General features: G+C 33.3%; 1 protein-coding gene across 5 annotated transcripts in view; it reads right to left on the reverse strand.

Moving 5' to 3' along the window:
* The window catches only part of Ap4e1 (adaptor related protein complex 4 subunit epsilon 1), a 77,810-nt gene that overhangs the window by 25,309 nt on the left and 27,574 nt on the right, over nucleotides 1–24,927 (reverse strand). For all 5 annotated transcript variants that reach the window (XR_007343933.1, XR_007343932.1, XM_048793562.1 and 2 more), the window contains 9 exons: nucleotides 23,494–23,616; nucleotides 23,289–23,398; nucleotides 19,529–19,668; nucleotides 16,713–16,825; nucleotides 16,502–16,620; nucleotides 13,370–13,672; nucleotides 11,533–11,647; nucleotides 4,843–4,966; nucleotides 36–294 (listed from right to left, as the gene is read on the reverse strand). Coding sequence is in view for 3 of the 5 variants with exons in the window: in XM_048793562.1 (XP_048649519.1) it covers nucleotides 36–294; nucleotides 4,843–4,966; nucleotides 11,533–11,647; nucleotides 13,370–13,672; nucleotides 16,502–16,620; nucleotides 16,713–16,825; nucleotides 19,529–19,668; nucleotides 23,289–23,398; nucleotides 23,494–23,616 (1,406 nt within the window). In the remaining 2 variants the exon portion in view is untranslated. The remainder of the gene's footprint in view (nucleotides 1–35; nucleotides 295–4,842; nucleotides 4,967–11,532; nucleotides 11,648–13,369; nucleotides 13,673–16,501; nucleotides 16,621–16,712; nucleotides 16,826–19,528; nucleotides 19,669–23,288; nucleotides 23,399–23,493; nucleotides 23,617–24,927) is intronic.

Genomic DNA, 24,927 nt, shown 5'->3' on the forward strand with positions numbered 1-24,927 from the left:
CACAAATTCTTTGAGGAGCATAACTGATTACTTACCAAATTGACTGTACCTTCTGATCCTAGCCCAACAAATAATGATGAAGCCAACAGCTGCTTTTCTTTCTCCTCTTTAGATTGTGTAAGCACTTGAGACTGATCCCTTTTTGTTATAACTTGATCCATATTCTCTATTGTTAAATTCTCTTGAGGAATAGGTGGAGCTTCCACTTCATCACCAATTTTGCTTTCCTTCTTAGGAAGATAGCCCTCTTTTCCCCACAATTTCTTTATACCTTCTAGCTTCAAGCCACTTGTTCTAGGGAAATACATAAGGAAAGCAAGTAAATTTAATAACTGTCAAATAGTTACTTTCTGGAGTCTTTTTTTTTTTTTCAATGCGTTTTATTGCCAATGGCCTTTTAAAAGCAGGTTTAGTATTATATTTTATATACCAGAAGAAAACCTAGATCATTAGATTTCATTTTAGTTATGGCCAGCCTCCCCACCCTCAAACCAAAGAATTTAATGCAACAGAACTCCAAACTTAGTTTTAAAAACCTCAGATCATTTAATTTTCATTTAATTGCTTGAATAAGTTGTACAAAAATAGAAGTACTATAAATCAGTTCCTCTTCTCCATTGACTTTTCAAAAATATCTTTAATTCTGATGGAATAAAATCAGAAATGACTCTTAAGTTTCTTAGCTATATAAAGGGATTAAGCCTAAATTCACAAAATAATAATTCATAAGCATAAATTCACTAAATAAAATCTTGATGAAAGCAAAAAAAAAAACTATTCAAATACACTCCTATGTACAAATTTACTTTTAATCCAAAAGATTTTCTTAATGTGAACACTAACTACATTTTCAACTATTATAAATGTCATTTTGTAAAAATGAAAAGAAGGCTGGTGTTATAGTTTAGTGGCAGAGTGCCAGCCTAGGATGTTTGAGACCCTGGGTTCAATTCCTAGCACCACACACACACACACACACACACACACCCCAAAAAAAAAAATTTTGTTTACATAAGAAAAAAGATTTTAGGAAAAAGCACGAGACTTAGGAATTTTTTACAGCTGAGTTGAAGAAAAATTATAATGCTGATTAGAAGCCAGGTGCCCAATTCAAAAAGCTAAGACACAGTATCTCTGCAAAAACACCACAGTCAAATTTAGCATACAAACTAACCTAATGTTTTCCCAAAAGTTACAACTGTGAATCTGGACTAACTAATACAATCATAAGCACAGGTAGAAGTAGCCAGACTGTCTCTATTATTCTCACAAAACTGCATGTATCTGTTGATTACTGGACTGTGGTAATCATTCCACAATGTAAATACATTATCATGTATTTACATTTTGATACATTATCAAAAACGCCATGTCATATACCTTAAATATATGCAATTTTTACTTGCCAATTACATCTCAATAAATCTGTGGAGGGGGGAAAGCAAGAAAAAAAAAGTCTTTGTACTTGGCTCATCTGTCATGTTTCTAATAGCACTTTAAAAATTTATACTACAAAATAGAGTAGATGCTAAATTTAATCTTTAAAAAATGCTCAAAAATATTTGTACTCATTTTATTACTTGCATCTAATTTGCTGGAATCATGATCAATTTGGTTTTCTGTACTAAACTAATTAAAAATAATAGGTAGTAATATTTCATACTGATACTATTAGGTAGTAAGTAGTTGAAGGGAAAATTGAATGCTAATAAATCATTTCTTACAGAGGATTGGTTCATTTCTCCTCATGATTTTTACTGAGAGATATTCCTTTAAAAATATCTTCATTTCCCCCTTTTCTTTCAGGTACAGCACAGATTTATAGAAAGTTTTTAAAAGATAGGGAAAAGAAGTTATCTAAAAAACCTCTTGGAAGACGAACATTACATGCACATGTATGACTACATGAATGGTGTGACTCTGCATCATGCACAACAAGAGAAATGAAAAGTTGTGCTCCATTTGTGTACAATGAGTTGAAATGTATTCTGCTGTCCAATACAACTAGAACAAAAATAATAAAAAGAAATTGGTGAGGATGTGGGGGGGAAAGGTACACTCACACATTGCTGGTGGCACTGCAAAAAAATTGCAACCAATCTGAAAAGCAGTATGGAGATTCCTTAGAAAACTTGGAATGGAACCACCATTTGACCCAGCTATTCCACTCCTCAGTCTTTACCCAAAGGACTTCAAATCAGCATACTACAGTGACACATCCACATTGATGTTTATAGCTGCTCAATTCACAATATCTAAATTGTGGAATGAACCTAGATGCCCTTCAATAGATGAATGGATAAAGAAACTGTGTTATATATACACAATGGAATATTACTCAGCATTAAAAGAGAATAAAATTATGGCATTTGCAGGTAAATAGATGGAGTTGGAGAACATGAAGCTAAGTGAAGTAAGCCCATCCCAAAAAACCCAAAGGCCAGGTGTTCTCTCTGATAAGTGAATGCTGATCCATAATGGGGGTGGAGAGGTGGGAAGAATGGAGGAACTTTGATTGGGCAAAGGGAAGGAAGTGAAGAGAAGAGGTTATGAGGGCAGGAAAGATGGTTGAATGAGATGGACATCATTACCCTAGGTACATGTATGACCGTATATAGAGTGGAACTCTACATATTGTACAACCAGAGAAATGAAAAGTTGTGCTCCATTTGTGTACAATGAATTAAAATGTATTCTGCTGTCATATATACCTAATTAGAACAAATAAAAAAACAATAATAGTAAACCTCTTGGAAGAAAACTGGTTGTCCTTGCCATAAGCAGATCTAAAACTGGTCATGGGAATCACTAAAATGACCTCTCGTACCTCCAGGATACTCAAAAGCAAGCACTTCTAGGGCAATCATGAATACCCACTGCTGGGTTACAACATCTCTGTACCCCTTTTAACCAAAATATTCCCTTTAATTATTTACAAAACAAAAACAACAAGAACAGATGTCCATAAATCATTTATTGATAAATGACTCAAATATTAGTTTAAGAAAGAAAAAAAGGATGTGATGGATGCCTTTAATAAAGGACTGTTGCCCAACTGCTGCAAATGCCCAGATCTCAGTCTGTTCAGGGATTTAATCAGCTGCAAAAGGCTACCTTACCAAAGATCATGCTCCTACCAGGGCAGCCCATATCCAATTACTGATGAACAGAAGTATAAAGTTGTGGTCAATCATCTTGGCCCAGCTCAGGACAACTAATTCTGAAAGGTCATTCTAACTCCAAAACTTCCCATGGGATCAGCTGGGGCTGTCATTGGTACTACATTGCCTCTTTGTCTGCCCAAACCTGCTTCTTTCCCTTTCTTTCTACAGATGTGGATCCGAAGGGCACCCACTTAATATTCTACAAACTAAATGCCATTACAGAATGTGCTCCCCAGGGAATCCAATCCATATCAGCAGGCAAAATGGGAAATGGGGGACAAAAGAATGTAAAAGGAGTCCTAAACTATTTTAAAGATTTTTCTCAATTATTTCATCTGCACACATGCCTAATATCAACACATTTTGCTGTGCATTATTACAGTCAGTCTAAAAAGTGGGAAAATAAGTACAAGCAACATAAAACCATTTAATACATAAAATATGCCTCTTAATGATATGAAACATACTGTAAAAGAATTTTTTTAAACGTAAGTCATCTTTGCCTAGATTTTGACAACACTATTATACATGGTTTTATATATTGTGTCTTTGTTTCATTTTTAATCAGACCATTCAGAAACCCAGATGTAAAATCTAAACCAGTAACCACTCAAAAGATTAGAGGTATACTTTAACTTAGCTCTAGGAATTCACACTTAAGGTAAGGTTCTATTTAGTAAAGGACTTATAGGTAAGAAATTCTAAATTAGGCTTGCTATTTATTTATGCTCAGTTTGCCAGGGACTACAAAAGAGTATCTGTCTTCCCTCTAAAGCTGATTCATCTTGCTGATTTAACACACAGGTTCCCAATCTGAAATAATATGTGAATTATGATCTTCTTTGAAAAGAACTTTTAAATTCATTTCTCATGTTCCATTACACAATAATATAACACATATAATTTCTTAGCAGTCTTGACAAATAACTTTTCTCTGAGGGTGGTACAGGTAGTAGAGGATTTACAAGGCCCTGTCACATCCCCTAGATCCTCCTTTAGTTCTAAAATAGCAGAGGCTTTCACCTGTTATGTAGGTGAAAGGGACTGTGTAAGTTTCTCCCTGAGTTTGGATGGTTTATGTCTCTCCTTCCCTTGCCCCTCTGCTTCCTCAATTAAAGTCATTCACTTCATTTTATGTTCATCTCTATATCTGTCAATATTCTAATGAAATGGTTATAAGCAGCATTTATCAGAAGAATAACAAATAAATTATGAAAAATGTAGAATAATACACTTAATACTTACCAGGGTACACAAAATCTGATATGCTTCTTAAAAATTTACAGTATACAGTAATAATATACACATTACTACTATGTGTAAAGTTTAAACACATCTATTTTGAAAGTTAGGTTAGCTCTTATAGTATAAGGAAATGCTGTACAATATTAGTACCTTGAGAGCAATAAACAGAAACCACTGATAAAACAGCCCATACAGAATTTATGGGACTTTTAGGAACTCTTCAATGCTATTATATTAAAACACATTATCACAAATGAGCCTCTCTCTGAATTTCTTGAAAACCAATGGAACAATAAATTTCTTGGAAGTCATCACAAAATAAGGAAATAATAATCCAGATGACACAAAGCAGTGGCAGAAAGCAAATGCTTCAAATGCTAAAAGACATTTAAATACTTCCATGTTCTCAATTTTAATAAGAAAAAGAACTTACTCTTTCAGCCCTGTCTCAGCACTATTCCCAGATACATCTGAACCAAGAGAAATTCCAGCAGGAGACTGTCGTCCAGTGAAGCCAGATGAGGAAAAGGAGAGTCCATACGGTTCAAAATTGAGAACTAGAATTTTAAAATAATAGTTTTATATTTTAAAAAAGAAAGAAAAAAATATCAGTTTCCATTCAATACTGAAATAATTGAACACTGAACTCCAGTAACAATTTTTAAACTACATAGGGCTTTGGAAATGATACAATCATATACTTGTAATAATAATAATAAAATAGCTGGGAGTGGCAGCACATATCCATAATCTCAGCTACTCAGGAGGCTGAGACAGAAGAATCACAAGTTAAGCCAGTCTCAGCAATTTTAGCAAGACCTTGTCTCAAAATATAATTTAAAAGGAACCTGGAGACATAGCTCAGTGGTAAAGTGCCTGCCTAGTATTCACAAGGCCCTGGATTCAATCCCTATTCTCACACACATACACACACACAAAAAAAGTAATAATAAAGCAACTACCATTTATTGAGCATTTACTGTAAGTGTTTATATACTAGGTGATTAGAGATAAACTATTCCTTCATTTTTATATTTTTACCTCCCTTAGAAGCTAAAAGATAATTTAATTAGAAAAGACAACAGATAAATTAGGTCTACTGAAAAACTGCCACTCTCACACAAAAAAAAATATTTAATGAGCTATAAATGAAGAAAGGACCATGTTTTGTTTAATAAAATATTCCTAGGCACATTCAAATGAACTGATAAAGCCCTCAATCTGAAATCTCTTACTGACAAAAAAACTTACTCAAGTTCTGATTCTTTTGAATCTGTATAACCTAAATGAATTCAATAGGAGCCATGAATTTAATTTAACAATTCTGAATTATTCAAAATTATTATGGCAGAGCAAACACCAATCTCCATTACCTTTCAATACTTAGCTAAGTACATAGCAAGCCAGAAAAGAGACATTTCTAGACCTTATGGCCATGTGATTGGATTCCTAGTCAATAAAATTATGCATACATTTTGTATGCAACTTCTTAAAGAAGTCTTCCTGAAAGGGAAATCAATCACTTCTCTTCCTCCCTCTTTCCTTCTGGCTAGACTGCAACCTTGGATCATGAAGTCACACAGGATGCCAGCACAGCAAAAGAGGTGGAGCTTGAGCTTTTTATACTTATGAAGCTATCAACTCCAGGATACCTATTTCTTTTGAGGGCCCCATATTATTTGTGTGTGTTTTTTGTTTTTAACCTCATCCTAACTGGCAAACTTATCTTCTGCAACTGTATAGATTATAACAAAAAGGACTTTCTTAAGCCATAAAAAGTATGTTAGAAAATATCAACTTCTGAAATTATTGTCCACATTTTACAAATGAGGAAACTGTGGCAGAGTTTGTCACAAACTTATCTCAGATGTAGGAAATGTAGGAAATGACAAAGCCAGATACAAATTCAGACACTCTAGCTCCAGAGATATACTCTTTTTTGGGGGGGTTGGGGGGCAGTGTTGTTTGCTGGGGATGGAACTCAGGGTCTTGAAATTATTAATTTCACTGGTCAATGAAATTATGCATACATTTTGTGTGCAATTTCTGGGAAGACTTCTTCTGAAAGGGAAAACAATTTCTTCTTCTTTTCCCTCTTTCCTGCTGACTAGACTGCAACTTGGTTGCTGTCCATAATTTCACTGACCATTGATCTCTATCACTGAGCTACACCTTTATCCTAGACAGCTGTACTTTCAACTATTATATTATACAGTCTCCTCCAAATGAAACAACACCTAATCCAAAGAGTACTAAATAAATGCTTGTTAGCTAAATGAATGACACAGAAAGGGAATCAGTGTACATGGGCTAAAGGAGGGGGAGCTAATAATCAAGAGACAGGAGTTCTTGATGTAGGCCTAATGTTAAATTATGTGACTAAGACCTTTTTTATTTGTCTGTAAAGAGGTAGGACCAGTTCAACAGTTTATAAATGCTGATCTGATAACCAGGATCAAGCTAACTTCATAGAATCTCCTAACAATCTTTTTATAAATGTAACTAAGCTTTCAAAGACTCAGATACAGAAAATATATATAAGGAGAGCTCAAAAATATGCCTCATTAAAAAAAAAAATGACTCAGCAGAAGGATCTCAAGTTCAAAGCCAGTCTCAGCAACTTAGTGAGGTACTTAGCAACTCAGCAAGACCCTTTCTCTAAGGACTAGGAATGTGGCTCAGTGGTTAAGTGCCCTTGGATTCAATCCCTGGTACCAATTAAAAAAAAAAAAAAAACACATTGTGATTCTGATTCATAATCATATTTGCCTAAGTTTCTTTAAAGTCCTTTTCAGTCCAAATATCCTCTCATCCTAAGCTTTTCAATGATCCAATTTAACCTGCTATCCAATTCCAGCCTCCTCTTAATATCATCTATGATAGTCAGTAATCAGCCTCTGCATTAACACTTCAATAACAGTACCTAGCTCAAGACTCAAGAAATGTTGTCTACACATTATTAAAAACAGAGTTTCGGCTGCGGTTGTAGCTCAGTGGCAGAGCACTTGCCTCACACGCGTGAGGCCCTTGGTTCGATCCTCAGCACCACATGAAAATAAATAAATAAAAGTAAAGATATTATGTCCATCTACAACAACAACAACAACAAAAACACCAAAATTTAAGCGAAAGAAGTTCAAAATTAAAGGCAAGGAGTTCGAGAGAGGAGAAAATGAGATATGAGTAAGGACAAAATCTGAAAAGCACACAGATAAAATTTCTATTCTAAGACTAAAGATTGTCATCTAAGGAAATATGGAAAGGCTCAAGTTTGAGATAGAAATTCAAGCCACGGTACTTTCATTCTTTAGTGAAAGCTCCCCCCAAGATTCATACAATGATGAATGACTAAAACAGGCAAAGATTTTGAGAAGTTAACTAGATGTGCATATGGGGAGCAGAAGAAGAAGAGTGGTCTACAGAAAGAAATAAAAGGAAGAAGACATTTAAACTACAAGTCTGAATATGGAGAAGTGAAAACAGAGAATGAGGGCAAAGGGAAATTCATGCAGAAGACAAAGTATAAGCTAAAAATAGAATCCTTAGAGTTGGGAGTTAAGTAATAATACGGGTTTGAGAAAATATAGTATAAACTATTCTGGGTATAAGTAATTCAATATTAACCTCTTTGTATCTTCATGCTTTAGAAGACTGTATCATATACACATTTCTTTATTTTACTTCACACTTCAATTCTTTTATACCTTGGTCATTTGGCTATACTTCTCTGACTATACTCAGCTACTATTATTATTTAATTTTACTTATTTAAGTTACTCAAATAATTTAAATTATTTAACTGTTTATTTATTTATTTTGAGACTAACAACGTAATTTGACATGATTTTCTAAAAGCCACAGTTCAACAGATAACAAATTATACTGCTATTTCCCCTTACTATTTCTAGTGTTACTCAACACTGGGACTACAACATTTTTAAATAATGTTTTCTTAAGTAATCTACACTGATTCCTACATGCTTTCCTTAGGTAAAAACTAAAATTGGTAATAAATTTTATAAATTTTATTGCCTACAGATCTCAGAGATTTTGCCAATTCTTAGTTTCCTGGAGTTTAGATATATAAACTGGACATTTTTCTATCCACAAGAGCTAAGTATCACTTATTAAAGCTACATTTAATAATTTAAATATAGCTCTCTACAAATGATTTCTTAAAAATCATCAGTATCAGAACTGACTGATATGTGAAGGATTTCAGAATTAACTCTTCATGAGAAAAAAATTATTTTTCCCCTATCATATCATAATTCTAAGATACATAATTTTACTTACAGCCAGTCACAATTCTAAGATACATAATTTTATAACTTATTCCACATATATTTATTAAGTACTTGCTATGTCCTATCTCATAGCCAATTTTCTTTTCTATAATAGTCTAAGCTCATAGAATTTCAATTTTGCTTTAAGGAACTTTTGAAAAACAGATTTGGAAGATGCTAATTTGAGAGCTTACTCTCATTTATAATGATGATTCTATGGGGAAAAAAATTACTTGGGAAAGGACTGCATCAGCTTGGAGAATTCAGGACTATCTATTATATTTGTATTAGCTATTTAACTTATTTTAAGAAAGAAACATGCAGTGTCAAGAATTAGTTTTCCCATTCTACCTCCCCTTCCCTACCCGACTCTTGACTTCAGTAATGATGACTGATGACTCCCAGATATATGAAAATAAAGAAACTGAGCAACTGGATCATGTCTCCACCGTGGAACTCCAAGAGACTTTCACTCTATGTCCTGGATGTCATGGATCTTTATATGAAGTACATAGATTGGGCAATTGTAATTCAAAACTTTACCCCCCCCAATATATTCTATTAATACATAAGGAGTTATTGAGGAAAGAAACTGCTTGAATATTCTAGGCCATAACTATTACTAAATAACACATCAAATGCCTCAGAAGATCAGGATTGCACTGAATCTGCAAATCACTTGTAGTAGTATGAACTTTTAACATGAACTTCCAGTCCATGAACAAAGGATGTCTTTCTATTTATTTGTGTTGTTTGATTTATCATTAATGTTTTATAGTTTTTCGCATACAATCTTTTACCTCCTTTAGTTTATTCCTAGGTATTTTATCTTTTGGGGGGGTACTATAAATAAAGCTACTTTCCTAATTTCCCTTTCAAATTAGTGTAGTACACAGAAGTGCAACTGATTTTTGTATATTGATTTTGTATCATGCAACTTTCCTGTATTTATTTATTAGTACTAAGATTTTCTTTATGGACACTTCAGGGTTTCAAGATCCCATTGTCTGAGAATACGGTCAATTTTACTTCTTCCTTTCAAAATTGGGTTTATTTCCTTCCTTCAAACCACCCTCCCTCCCTTCCTTTCTCCCTCCTTCTCCTCCTTCTTCCCTTCTTTCCTTCTTCTCCCCTCTGCTCTTTCTCATACCTATATAGCTAGGATTCCTAATACTATCTTGACTAGACATAAGATAGTATGGACATCCTTGCCTTATTCCTGATTTTAAAGGAAAAGCTTAATTATGTTAGCTATGTGATTTTTCATATATGGCCTTTACTATATTGAGGTATTTTCTTCTATTTCTAGTTTATTGCAAGTTTTTATCATGAAAGAGTGGTGAATTTTGACAATTGCCTTTCCTATATCTATTGAAACAATCATGTGACTTTTAACCTTTATTCTGTGAATATAGTATATCTTATTAATTGATTTTGCATACCAGTGGGATTTCCTACTTAGCTGTGGTATATGATCCTTTAATATCTTGCTGGATTTGGTGTGCTAGTATTTTGTTTAGGATTTCTGCACCTATATTCATAAAGAATATTGGCCTATTGTTTTCCTTTTTTGTGGCATCTTTGTCTGGCTTTGGTATCAGGGTAATGCTGGTCTCATAAAGGGAGTTTTGAAGTGTTTCCTCCTCTTCTAATTTTTAGAAGAGTTTGAGAAAATTGTCCTTAATTCTTCTTTAAATGTTTGGTAGAACTTATCAGTGAAGTAAATAATCAAACCAATCTTGAGAAAGTAGTATAAAGCTGGAGGTGTCACATAGCCTGACTTGAAAATCTATTGCCAAACTACAATACTCAAAATGATATTGCACTAGAATAAAGAAAGACATATAGAACATACAAAGGAATATTTTTTAAGCCTTAAAAAAAGAAGGAAATTCTGCAATGTATAACATGGAGGATATTATCTTAAGGAAATAAGCTAGTTACAGAAAGACATACACTATATGATTTCACTTATATATAGGGTATCAAATTCATAGACCTGAAGAATGAAATAGTGGGGAGGAGAAAATGAAGAGTTACTAATCAACAGGTATAAATTACAGTAAAGTAAGATGAATATGCACTAGAGATCTGCTGTACAATACTGTTTCTATAAGGCAACAATAGTGTATTGCACACGTAAAAATTAGGAGAGATTTCATGTTGTGTTCTTACCCCCCAAAAAATAACATGAAAATAGACTTTTAAAAATTAAAGCCTTAAGACTTAAAAATGGCAAACTACAGGGACACAGCCACATCAATGTTTATAGCAGCACAATTCACAATAGCTAAACTGTGGAACCAACCTAGATGCCCCTCAGTTGATGAATGGATTAAAAAATGTGGCATATATACACAATAGAATATTACTCAACAATAAAAGATAAGTAAGATCATGGCATTTACAGGTAAATGGATGGCATTGGAGAAAATAATGTTAAGTGAAGTTAGCCAATCCCAAAAAAACAAATGCCGAATGTTTTCTCTACTAATGTTTTCCATACTAATCAGGGTTTTTTCCTGAAACTTTCACACAGATTGCTCACACTAATGTGTCAGCTATCCAGGACAGTGACCAGTATAATTTCACCTTCCAGTTCTTTGAAAATTCCAGAATGGTGGTCACACCTTGGGCATTTCTATATATGGATCTTGTAGTTTTGATCTGAGCTTTGTGACTTTATTTTTGAGTTCTGAAAACCAGGTGGGGTAAACAAATCACAACAGATTTAAAGAAGGATAATAAAAAGTAAATATCCCTTGTTCTTTAATATCAATTACATTAAAAATTTAGATCTCTACAAGCTAGCATGTTATAAACTCATGAAAAATCACCTTTTTCCTGAGAAAGCTTTTCCTCTTGGCGTTGGTGGTGAGGTTTATAAGGTGCTGCCCCCTGACTGAGTCCTTCAGCCACAAAACCATCGAGAAAAGATAAGGAAGCATCTACCTACATAAAAATTTAGTAAAAATTAGGAATTACAAAATTTACTCTAAACAGTATATTGACATAAATAATTTTAGCACATATATCCTAAAAATATTTAAGCTAAAAACAGAAGCTTTAATTCTAAAAATGCTACCCAATTCTCTCACTTCCTGAAATATATCATCAGATCACCTAGCTATGAATCAACTTAAAACATTTGCAGTTATTATCAATTTTACTGCATAGCAGAATGTTTTTGAATATCTAATATGTATAATATCTAATATGTATAATATCAACTGCTATGATTAAGACAAAGGAAGACAGAGTTTCAAACCTTCAGAGGATCTATAACCTATAAGAAGAGACAGACATACCTGGTATGAGTTAGAGTAACTGCCAGGGACTAAAATCAATGGTGTTGGCAGAGCCTTCTGGATCCTCCAGGGGAGAATCCATTCCTTGTCTCTCTGAGTTTTTCTCTAGACTGCCTGTATTCCTTGGCTTGAGGCCACATCATTCCAATATTTGCTTCTATTACTACTTTGCCTTCTCTAACCCTTGTGATTATATTACAGCATGACTACCTCGATAACCTAGGATAACCTTCCTGTCACAAAATACTTAATTTTATAACATTCACAACATTTTAACAATTAAGGTAAGACATACAGTTTCCTAGGATTAAAACATGAACATCATTGGGGGCCTTTAATCAGTCTCCCCACAGTGAAGAAATTATAAAGATGACCAAAGTGAAGGTAAAGGGATAAGAAAAAGAGATAGCAGAAATAACCACTGATTTGCTTCTCCTGACTTAAAACTTAATGTACAAGTGGCACCTCACACCCTGAATTTGGAAAGGTTTAGTTTCACTGAAATTCTTCAGAGATGGGGATGTGTCATCATTGTTATCTTTTATTGGGGGAAAAGAAAAGTGTAGCTACACATAATGAAATACTATGGATAGCATATTCATTCATCATTTAATGAGAGTATCTAGAATGCCTAATAAATGCTAAAGAAAGGCCTTTGTTTTTCAGATGCTATGGAAAAACATTAAAAATGTTCAAAATTAAAATGATATAAAAACCTGAGTCAAAATTAGTGGGAATATTAGTGAGGATAGGCATATCCTCTTCTCTTTCTCAATTATATGACAGCTAATGCACCAAAACTTAACAAATCTGGCTTCCTTTTAGAAATTTTCTGCTTTACACCAATCTGAAGGAAGGGATAAGATGAATTAAGAAGGTGAACAGTAACTGACAACTAGAGATTGAAAGGTGTGGCAGGTCAAAGTAGATGAGAAAAGTAAAGGTGATCAGGTTCCAAAGCAGTATTTAGATAGGAAATTAACAAAATGAAATTAAGAATCACTTTTTCTTTTTTTTTTAATAATCTCAAAGAAAAGAGCATGACTAAAATGACCTATAGAATTTCAAAGGAGATAAAAATAAAGGAAATTCATGAAATATTATATATTAAAAGAGACTGTCACAGGATATAAATATTTTTACTACCATTCTTCAGAAGAGATACTCTTTTCTTCCTGACAATTTAGAATCTACACTAAATGGAAGTTCTCAAATTCTCTCCCCTACTAATGTGAGAAAACTACAACCTTCATTCTGAATGTTACAGAAAATTATATTTTGATATATTCCTTATATATATATCACAAATGCAAGAATTACTGTTTAGACAACACAATTTTTAAAAGATCAAACACAGATGTCTTACCACCATTTCTTCACAACTCTTATCAACTGGAAACAAACTCTTCATAAGTTCTATATTTTCATGCAAATATTTTAATTCAAATGCATGCTGTCTCATACAAGTATCCAAAGATATGGTAAATTCCTGGATTAACCTCTCAACTAGATTAGAAGAATGTGCTTGGGGTGTCAACTTGGTCACAGCAGCAAACAGCCAGGCTTTTGTTTCTGAAGAAATGGAGTCATTCATAAGTAACTTGTAAAGCCTAGTTACAACATCCTCTGGCTTTTCCTTTTCTAAGAGGTAGGAATACTCTCCTAACACCTATGGATAAAACAAAGATTACATACACAGATATCAAGTTATACAGTAATACACATGCAGAAACCTAAAACAAAGTGAATTTAATCTAGATTAAACATACTTTCATGGTGAACGAATTACTAAAGAAACCATTGTAGTTTTTTGGTTCAAAATTATACCAAGAATTATATGCTCAATACAAAAGAACTGAACTCAATACAAAAATATTTTCCACATCCTTGTCATTAACAATATATAAGCAAGATACTTTTGTAACTTGATTTTCTTCTGAACTTTCAGAGTTAGTTGCCAGTTTCTACAAGCACTTTCCTCTAAGAATTTAAATCAGTGGTTCTTACATACTAATATGCATGAGAGTCACCTGAGATATTTCATAAAATACAGATTCCCAGTCTATCCTCAGATATTCTAATTTAGAATGGCTGTGGTGAGGATCAAGGATATATATTCGGACAAGTATTGGCAATTTTGATATAGATGGTCCACAGAACAGACTTTGAGGAACACTGATATATGTTACATATCCTTTTTCTTTTCTTACATCTAACTTACTCAGGTGACACTGATATATGAACCATAAAATGATAATTCAGGGAATAAAAGATCTTTCCTAAATGATATTTTGGAACTTTTTGTTTTTGGTACCAGGGATTGAACCCAGGGGCACCTTTACTACTGAACCATATCCCCATCCCTTTTTATTTTATTTTAAGACAGGTTCTCATTAAGTTGCTTAGTGCCTCACTAAATTGCTGAGGCTGGCTTTGAACTTGCAATACTCTGCCTCAGCTACTCAAGCCACTGGGATTATAGGCATGGGCCACTGTGCTCAGTTCTTCAAATTTCTAAAGAAAAATTAACAGCAATTCTACACATTTTATACACCTTAATACCAAAACCAAATAGAATACCAAAAAAGAATATAGAAAACAACAGACTAATATACCTCATAAACATAGATACAAAAATTCTAACAAGCTCTCAAGGAATCTATAATTTAAAAAACTGCTTGAACACTAAACGAGTGCAACCAAAAGATCAAAATATGAAAAATCTGTATATATCAGCAACAAACACATGGAAACCAAAATTTAAAATATCATACATTTAAAAGTGCTCTAAAGAAAATGAACCAAGTATAGAAACATGTATAGGAATTACATGGTATAAGAAGAAATTAGACAATCTAAATAAAGTGACATGCTATGTTCATGGAGAAAAAAAAAATTAATGATCACCAAATATATCCATTAATTCAAGAAGGATTATCAGTAAAATAAATAAGATCCATTATTCTGTATAATTAATCTCATTCTTAAGAAATTCATATAGAATTTTTTAGAAGTAAACTGTCATGCTATCTGCAATTCAATTTTTTAAATTTTTTTATTTGTTCTTTTTAGTTGTACCTGACAGTAGAATGACATATCATACATACATGGAGTATAACTTCACATTTTTGTGGTTGTACATGATGTGGAGTTACACTGGTCATGTATTTATATATGAACATAGGAAAGTTATGTCTAATTAATTCTACTGTCTTTCCTATTCCTATTCCCCCTACCTTCTCCCCACTGCCCCCTGTCCAATCTGGTGAACCTCCATCCCCTCTCCCCACATTATGAGTCAGCGTACATACATCAGAGAGAACATTTGACCTTTAGTTTTGGGGGATTGGCTTATTTCACTTAGCATGATAGTCTCTAGTTCCATCCATTTACTAGCAAATGCCATAATTTTGTTCTTCTTTATGGCTAATATTCCATTGTGTATATGTACCATAGTTCCTTTATCCATTCATCTGTTGAAGGGTACCTAGGTTGGTTCCATAGCCTAGCTATTGTGAATCAAGCAACACTGATGTGGCCACATCACTATAATATGCTGATTTTAAGTCTTTGGGTATATACCGAGGAGTAGGATAACTGAGTCAAATGGTTTGGGTTCCATTCCAATTTTTCTAAGGTATCTCCATACTGCTTTCCAGAGTAGTTGCACCAATTTGCATTCCCACCTGCAACATATAAGTGTACCTTTTCCCTCACATTCTTACCAACATTCATTGTTACTTGTACTCTTGATACCTGCCATTCTGACTGAAGTGAGATAAAATCTCAGTGTAATTTTAATTTGCATTTCTCTAACGCAATTCAATTTTAAATGGCTCAGTAAACACACTGTATATAGGCAGACTGACCTAGATATAAAAATAGATGCAGATGTAGTAAAGCAAATATAGTTAAGAATATAGTTAACTGGGAGGCTAAATTTCAACTTTCCCACAGATGAGAAAATAAACTATGAGATTATAAATCTGTGGGTGTTTTTTAAATTTTATTTTATTGGTTCTTCTTAGTAATACATGACAGTAGAATAAAGAAAGAAAGAATGACTTTACACCATTCGCCAGTAAATGGATGGATATGGAGAATATCATGCTAAGCGAAATAAGGCAATCCCAAAAAACCAAAGGTTGAATAAATCTGTTTTTATAAACCACTAAATTTGTGGTAACATTGTTATATAGTTACAGAAAGCTAATATATAAAAGATATGTAAGTATTCACATATTCAAAAAACATACTGTTTACATAAAAAACATACTGTAAACACAGATATCTCAACAACTACCCACATTTAGAAGATCAGACAAGTAAGATGGCAGAGAGAAAGAAGAGATAAATAAATAGTTAACTGATAGATGGTAACTTGGGAAAGAAAAAGATATCTGAAGCAATTAGCTGAGTAGAACTGAATGATTTCTGGGGGAAAATATGGTAATATTTGGTTTTTATAAAAATTTATTATATAATGTAAATTGCTCACCCAACTCATAACTTGAAGAAATCTCTGTGGATAAAATGCATTTTCCATATCTAGTAAAGTAAGATAAGACTGAACTGCATAAAGCCTCAATTGCTGATATTCTGTTTCATCATCAAAACCTACAAAAAAAATTGGTATACCATTTTAATTTCCACTAAATTCCCTAATGACTCTATAATGAAAAACATTTAATTTTAAAATCTTTACCAACCTTCTGCTAGCAGTCTCAGGAAGTTATTGGGAATATCAGGATGCATTACATCTCCACCCACTGAAAACACAGCATTCATTGTTTGAATAAACCATGCATTATCAGGAGCATATGTGTCCACAGTGTTAAGAACAAGTACACTTTCAAACTGAAATTATCTTTCTGTAGCAATCTTTTTTGCCAGAAACAAAAAACAAACAAACAAAAGACCAGTTTATCTTTAACCTCTGCTATAAATGTTCTATGTCCCAACTTTTATGTAAAATGTCTGCTCAATAAAGTCTATTTAATAAACTGCATTTATTTTATCTAGCACTAGGCTTACACATAATAGGTACTCAATAAGTAAATGAAAGAAATGAACTAGCTAACTAGGAACAAATAAATAAAGGAAAGTCATGCACACTTCAGAGAGGCTAAATGTTGTGAAGTGTCTACTTGAATAATTTATTTAACTTCTTTTCTAATATGTTCCTCATCAGTTCTAAAATTCTATCATTCTGCTGCTGGCCAGTGCTATATCACTGTCTGGATTAAATCACACTTAAACAACTTCCAAGATAATTTAATTAGCATTATTCATTCTTTCTCTCTTAGAATAACAGACATCTTTAAAAGAATGCAATATCCTCATGACTTACAAAGTTCCTCTGACTTTTAAAAAAGAATTGGAGAGAGAAAAGGATTCAGTTTCATTTTGTTGCATACGGATTTCCAGTTTTCCCAGCATCATTTGTTGAAGATGCTATCCTTTCTCCATTGCATGCTTTTAGCACCTTTATCAAATATAAGATAGTTGTAATTTTGTGGATTGGTCTCTGTGTCCTCTATTCTGTACCATTGGTCCACCTGCCATGCACAAAAGATAACTCAAAATGGATCAAAGAGCTTGATATCAAATCAGAGACTCTGCATCCGATAGAAGAAAAAGTTGGCTCCAATCTACATATTGTGGGGTCGGGCTCCAAATTCCTTAATAGGACACCCATAGCACAAGAGTCAATAACAAGAATCAACAAATGGGACTTACTCAAACTAAAAAGTTTTTTCTCAGCAAGAGAAACAATAAGAGAGGTAAATAGGGAGCCTACATCCTGGGAACAAATCTTTACTCCTCACACTTCAGATAGAGCCCTAATATCCAGAGTATACAAAGAACTCAAAAAATTAAACAATAAGATAACAAATAACCCAATCAACAAATGGGCCAAGGACCTGAACAGACACTTCTCAGAGGAGGACATACAATCAATCAACAAGTACATGAAAAAATGCTCACCATCTCTAGCAGTCAGAGAAATGCAAATCAAAACCACCCTAAGATACCATCTCACTCCAGTAAGATTGGCAGCCATTATGAAGTCAAACAACAACAAGTGCTGGCGAGGATGTGGGGAAAAGGGTACACTTGTACATTGCTGGTGGGACTGCAAATTGGTGCAGCCAATTTGGAAAGCAGTATGGAGATTTCTTGGAAAGCTGGGAATGGAGCCACCATTTGACCCAGCTATTCCCCTTCTCGGACTATTCCCTAAAGACCTTAAAAGAGCATACTATAGGGATACTGCTACATCGATGTTCATAGCAGCACAATTCACAATAGCTAAACTGTGGAACCAACCTAGATGCCCCTCAATAGATGAATGGATAAAAAAAAAATGTGGCATTTATACACAATGGAGTATTACTCTGCACTAAAAAATGACAAAATCATAGAATTTGCAGGGAAATGGATGGCATTAGAGCAGATTATGCTAAGTGAAGCTAGCCAATCCCTAAAAAACAAATGCCAAATGTCTTCTTTGATATAAGGAGAACAACTAAGAACAGAGCAGGGAGGAAGAGCATGAGAAGATTAACATTAAACAGGGACGAGAGGTGGGAGGGAAAGGGAGAGAGAAGGGAAATTGAATGGAAATGGAAGGAGACCCTCATTGTTATACAAAATTACATATAAGAGGAAGTGAGGGGAAAGGGAAAAAAAACAAGGGGGAGAAATGAATTACAGTAGATGGGGTAGAGAGAGAAGATGGGAGGGGAGGGGGGATAGTAGAGGATAGGAAAGGCAGCAGAACACATCAGACACTAGTATGGCAATATGTAAAACAGTGAATGTGTAACCGATGTGATTCTGCAATCTGTATACGGGGTAAAAATGGGAGTTCATAACCCACTTGAATCAAATGTATGAAATATGATATGACAAGAACTATGTAATGTTTTGAACAACCAATAATAAAAATTTAAAAAAAAATTAAAAAGGATTGGAAAAAAAAGTCAATTATGAGTGGAGTTTTCAACTACTTTATTGTGACAATTCCCAATGTAAACAGTATCATAAAAATGCATTTTAGAATCCTGTCCCTCCACTTTATCCTCTCCTACCCCAAAACAAGAACTTTTACTTAGAAAAAGAAGCTCAGTAGAAAGTCAAAGATAAGAAGAGACTGACTGAATGATAAATCATCATGAGAGAAAGAGAGAGAATGAGAAGAGACAGAGAGAAAGAAAAAGAAAAACAAGGGAAAAGAGAGAGAAAGAACAAACATACAAATGAATGAATAAACGAGGTAGTGGCTGCTATGTTTTCCTGCTCAAAATACTAACCAACTGAACAAAAGAAACCAGGGAAAAAGCCATCCTCCAAGAAGTCTACATAAATTCCTATCTTTGACAATGACAGACTTAAGCATCAAGAATGCAAGTTATTGGTGGGTCTCTGACCTCAACTTGCAAAAATCATATATATACCGATCATTTTAAAGTTACTGCATAACTAACGGTATTTTATGACTCCTGATCCAAACAAAGGATATTTCTCAGCCAGCTCAGCTATTTTGCCAACCAAATTGACAATGATATACTCTTCTTTGCTCTGATGTAAATATTCAAGCATCTTCTGGACAATAACTGTTACATTCTGTGCATTTGTAATTCTGTAAAGAAGTTCCAGAGTCTATTTAAGGAAGAGAAATAAAAACAATATTATAAAACTATGAATGATAACATTAATAAACATAATAATATTTTTTATTAAATAGTTGATTATTTCACTTTTATGTAGATCTACTATTGACAATCAGTTAACAGATGATCAAGAAATACAAATTTTAAATAAAAAAAAAGCTTAAGTAAAAATTAGCTGGGTGTGGTGGCACATGCCTCAACTCCCAACTACTTGGAAGGCTGAGGCTGAGTTGCATATTTGAGGTCAGCCTGGGCAACTTAGCAAGAGCTTGTCTCAAAAATCAAATAATAAAAGAGGGATGGGGAGCAGGGGGATGCAACTCAGTGAGTGTGTTTGCCTAGCACGCATAAGGTCCTAGCTCAATTCCCAGTACTACCAAAAAAAAAAAAGTAAAATTATATTGTCAAAAAGTAAACTGTGATCAATCTCAAAATGTAAATATTTTCTATTGGGATAATTGAGATATGACATTTCTATGGTAGAATATGCAAAAACTAAAAAGTTAAAAGGTTTATAATATATTTTCTAAAAATGTAACAGCTCTTAAATGTTAAATGTACATTACTTATGTCTATGGTTGTATGGGTAGGCACACATGTATCTATAGTGTGTGTGTGTGTGTGTGTGTGTGTGTGTTTATAAATTCAGTGTCACAAACTATTCAGCACTACTCAAACAACAAAACAGCACTTAAATGCATTTGGCAGTTGAGGGCAAATGGTCTCTAATGGATAGACAAAGACTGATAGTTCAACTGGTTCAAATGTAGCAAGGCTTACATTCAGAATCTCAAATATCAAGGAAGAATTTTTTTATTTTATTGGTGGGATTCATTATGGTGTATTAATATATGTACATAGGAAAATTATTTTGGATTCATTCCATTGTCTTTCCTTTTCCTGTCCCCCCTCCCTTCCCTTCATTCCCCTTTGTCTAATCTACTGAATATCTATTCTTCCCCTCTCCCCTCTTAATGTGGGTTAGCTTCCACATATCAGCAAAAACATTAACCTTTAGCTTTTGGGGATTGGCTTATTTCATTTAACATGATAGTCTTGAGAACACCCATTTATTTGCAAATGTCTTAAAGTCATTCTAAAGAAGAACTATATCCCATTTGGCTGGCTTTCCAAGTCCCTAAATTAAGATTCTAAAACATAACTCAGAGAAATCAGTGAGTCCAATCAATATGTCCAAAGGCAATACTGAGAAAGCATCATTTACTGGTGTTTTAGGGCCAAAAATATTATCTACAAAAGAATTTCCATCTATCCTAGTTATCAAACATGTTAAAATATCTTTAGGGCTCTTTCTGATTTTTCAATCCTTACAGCCAGAATTTCTAGTACAAATGATAATACATTTTGAAATGTGTTTAAGTTGTTTTAGTTAATGCCTAATTCCATTTAAAATCTATAAACATACAGTTCTCCATTATCAATAGCTCTCACTCTATTAAACTGTTTCAGATATGCTCTCTGTGGATTCCAAACTGTATGTTTTATGTTATTAAATAATCTACACTTAATTTCTTTCTTACTCTAAGAATTTAATTTGGCATTTCCAAACTGGAAGGGAGTACTATGTGAGAAATTACATGGCTGGAGGTTTTTTCTGTTTATCCTTGATAACTCATTCTTGCCTTTTTTCTCCCTATAGGAAAAATAATAAAACCATGTGAAAAGGAATCCCATCTCATATAACAGATCACTCCATGCCCAAAAAACAAAGCTCTTGCCATGTCACTATTAACAGAAGTTAAAAGTAACAAAGGCATTGAGAAGAAAGTACAACAGTACCCTCTGTGGGTAACCACTGATACTCAATATCTTCTCCAAAGAATTTGAACTACTTTCCTCACTGTAAGCAATTGATCTAACAGATTAGACCTGGTAATTTTGAAAGTTGCCTATTTTCTAAGTCTCATTTCTAAATGAGAGTCCAATAATTGCATATATTAATAAGAAAACTATAAGTCAGCCCTGTTCAACCAAACCCCATTAGTAGTTAATCACACAAAGAAAACACATGTTCTATATCTGGTATAGCAGAAGGACTGTATAATTATTTTTTTATTTTGTTGTCCCTGGAGCCTTTTCATTTTTCTACAATGCCTGCAAACAGAAATTTGTACATCTGCAAACTTCCCAGATTCATTCAAGGCAGGTGACAGGTAACAATTTTCAGATGATTAAAAATATGAATATGCCAGGCACGGTGGCACACACCTGTAATCCCAGAGGCTCAGGAGACTGAGGCAGGAGGATAATGACTTCAAAGCCAGCCTCTGTAAAAAGTGAGATGCTAAGCAACTCAGTGAAACCTTGTTTCTAAATAAAATACAAAATAGAACTGGGGATGTGGCTCAGTGGTTGAGTGCCCCTGAGTTCAATACTTGCTACCCTCCCCCCAAAAAAAGAATAAATATATGTGTTTCACATGTTAATATATACTTAGGTACGTATAAGAGGGTAAACTTCTCAATATTTTTGTTTCAAAATGCCTTTTAAAATTAAAAATTCATAATTTTTTAAAATTACTATTGTTAAGTACTATATAGTATTCATCTAATAAGCTCTATTGTTATCTCACTGCTCTTAAGATATTAAGATATCTTAATATCTTAAGAAATAACAATAGAGCTTATTAGATGAAAGTTTAGTATATCCTATTTTTTTAACCTTTATTATTTTTAAGATCAAAATAAAACTTTGCATTCTTCTTAACTCTTTTGTGGAGTTAAATAGCCTTTTAAATGAAGATACTCTTTGAAATGAAGCTACAGAGTGATTTCTCTACATGAGAATTAATAGAAATATTTATACTGACACCCAATGGAACATTGAAATAATTTTACAAAAGGAAAGAGTTGAAACAGAACTAAGTACATAAATATTTATTCCCGTACGTGGAAGCTAGAGAGAAAAAAACAGGGGGGTGGGGGGGTAGCAATCTCATGAAAATAGAAGGGAGACCAGTTGGGTAGAGGAAAGGGACCAGAGGAGGGTAAGGGGAGATACTGGGGAATAAAACTGATGAAATTATGCTATAAGAATGTATCATTAGGCCATAATGAATCCCACTACTATGTAAAACTATTACACACTTAGTTCTGAAGAAACAAAACTAAGTACAAAATTATACCTTTTCTTCCAAGAAGTTCAAATCATTTTATGGATATCTTCATTCTTTCAATATTCTTATCTAAGTGAATTCACTAACTCATTTTACAGAAGTAAAAGAAAATAATGGAAAATATTAACCATCATAAATTATAACTTATGTAATAGGAATACATCTTATATTGTAACCATAAGACCTAGGACTAGAATTCAGGTCTCTATTGGTATAATGCTTAAGCCAAAAAGATATTAATGAACCCATACAGATAATTTGAACTAACCTCTCCAACTCATTAATTTAAAAACATTCCTACAGACATTGATGATACTTTTTTAAAATGTTACTCACATTTCAGTAGAATATATGCAAAAGCTAAAATACATAAAATACACACACTACCCACTACTTTAATCTCTCTCCAAAATACCAACAAAGAGTTTTAAAATTTTAACACTTCAAGTGCATTATTCAAAATACTCATTTACCTCTCTCTTAATAATGGGATCAGGATGGTCTAAGCATTCAATTATTGTCATCTGGTGCTGCAGAGCCAGAGTAGGATCCTGTTGAATAACATAGGTAAGAGCCTTCAGTCCTAGAAACAAAAATTACATGAAGTGACTTCAAACAAGTATCCAGAAAATTTCAAAAGTTCTCTATAACTTCCATCAAAAAAATCAATTACCTTACCTAAATATTTAAGATTGATTTTAGGGGAGAGAACAAATTTTCCAATGCACTTAGCAGCCTTCTCAAGTAATTCTGACTTAGGATAAATAGAATAGACTGTATGTACGCATTCAAACAGAATAGCTAGAGAAAGAAAACATAAAAATGGAAGATATATTAGGTACAATACATGAACATATTTGTGTAAAACTTGTAATAAAAAAAACTAACTGAAAATTCAGCTTTAGTCAAAAATTTTTTATGGAAAAATTTCAAAGAAAGTACCTTTACTATTTCCAGGCTTATACAGTTATTAGGATTAAGTTATTATAGTACAATTTAAAGAAAATTACATTACTAATGATAAGAATGATACATTCATTCATGCAACAAATATTTACTGAACATCTCCTATGTGCCAGACATGGTATTAGTACTATGAATACAGCAGTGAACAAAACAGAGAAGAAAAACCCCTATCCTCAAGAAGTTCACATTGTAATAGGCACTTAAGCAATATATTCATAATTGGTGTATAAATAGATCTTTCCAACACTCATTGACTGCTTTAAAAATAGTTTATTCACATGTAGTTTCTACCACATACACAGAAATTGCATCTGTAATTTATTTCAATATAATCATTTTAGGGAACTCTAACATTGACAAAGATAGGGTCACTATTTTTAAATGTTCAGGCTACTTTAAAATTCACTTCAAATATGTAGAAGAGTCTAGTATACATCTTGATACTGTCAAAATTTAATTTCCCAATACAGTCATTAGTCTACAGTGATCAAAGCGGAAACTAAGATGTTTTCAAATTCTTTTATTTTTTTTTAATTTTTTATTTTTTTATTTTTTAGGTGTAGATGGACACAACACAATGCCTTTATTTTGTGTGTGTGGTGCTAAGGATCGAACCCGGGTCCCGCCCGTGCTAGGCGAGCTCTACTACTGAGCCACAATCCCAGCCCCTCAAATTCTTTTAAATGTGAGTTGACAAGTTGGAGTTTTGCAATGGAGAAGAATCACTGAGACATCATTAAGTCCCATAAGTACCATGGAATCATAGTATCAAAAATGATACACAGAGAAGGCACAGAATCAGACAACTTAAAAATAGTTGTACCACAAACTGAAGCATATCAAGTGTCAACAGAATTACTCTTTATTTCTAAAAGCTTAAAAAATAACAATCAGATACTTTCTTCATGTATAAGACACATTAATGAGTATTCAACTTGCTATGTTTTATACTATGTTGACTATCAATTAATACACAAATTTTACCAAAAAAATACATAATCTATTCCATAGAGGAAAAAATGAGGATTTGAATTATTCTTTATCAAGCACTCTAACACAAATACTATACAGTAAGTTAAATAAACTTAAAGATACTTTGCATATTCAGAGGATCTGCTTTATTCTGCATGGGGGGGGGGGGGGGAA

The sequence above is a fragment of the Marmota marmota genome, unplaced genomic scaffold (assembly GCF_001458135.2).
Source record: "Marmota marmota marmota unplaced genomic scaffold, marMar, whole genome shotgun sequence".
In the NCBI taxonomy this organism is placed as follows: Eukaryota; Metazoa; Chordata; class Mammalia; order Rodentia; family Sciuridae; genus Marmota; species Marmota marmota.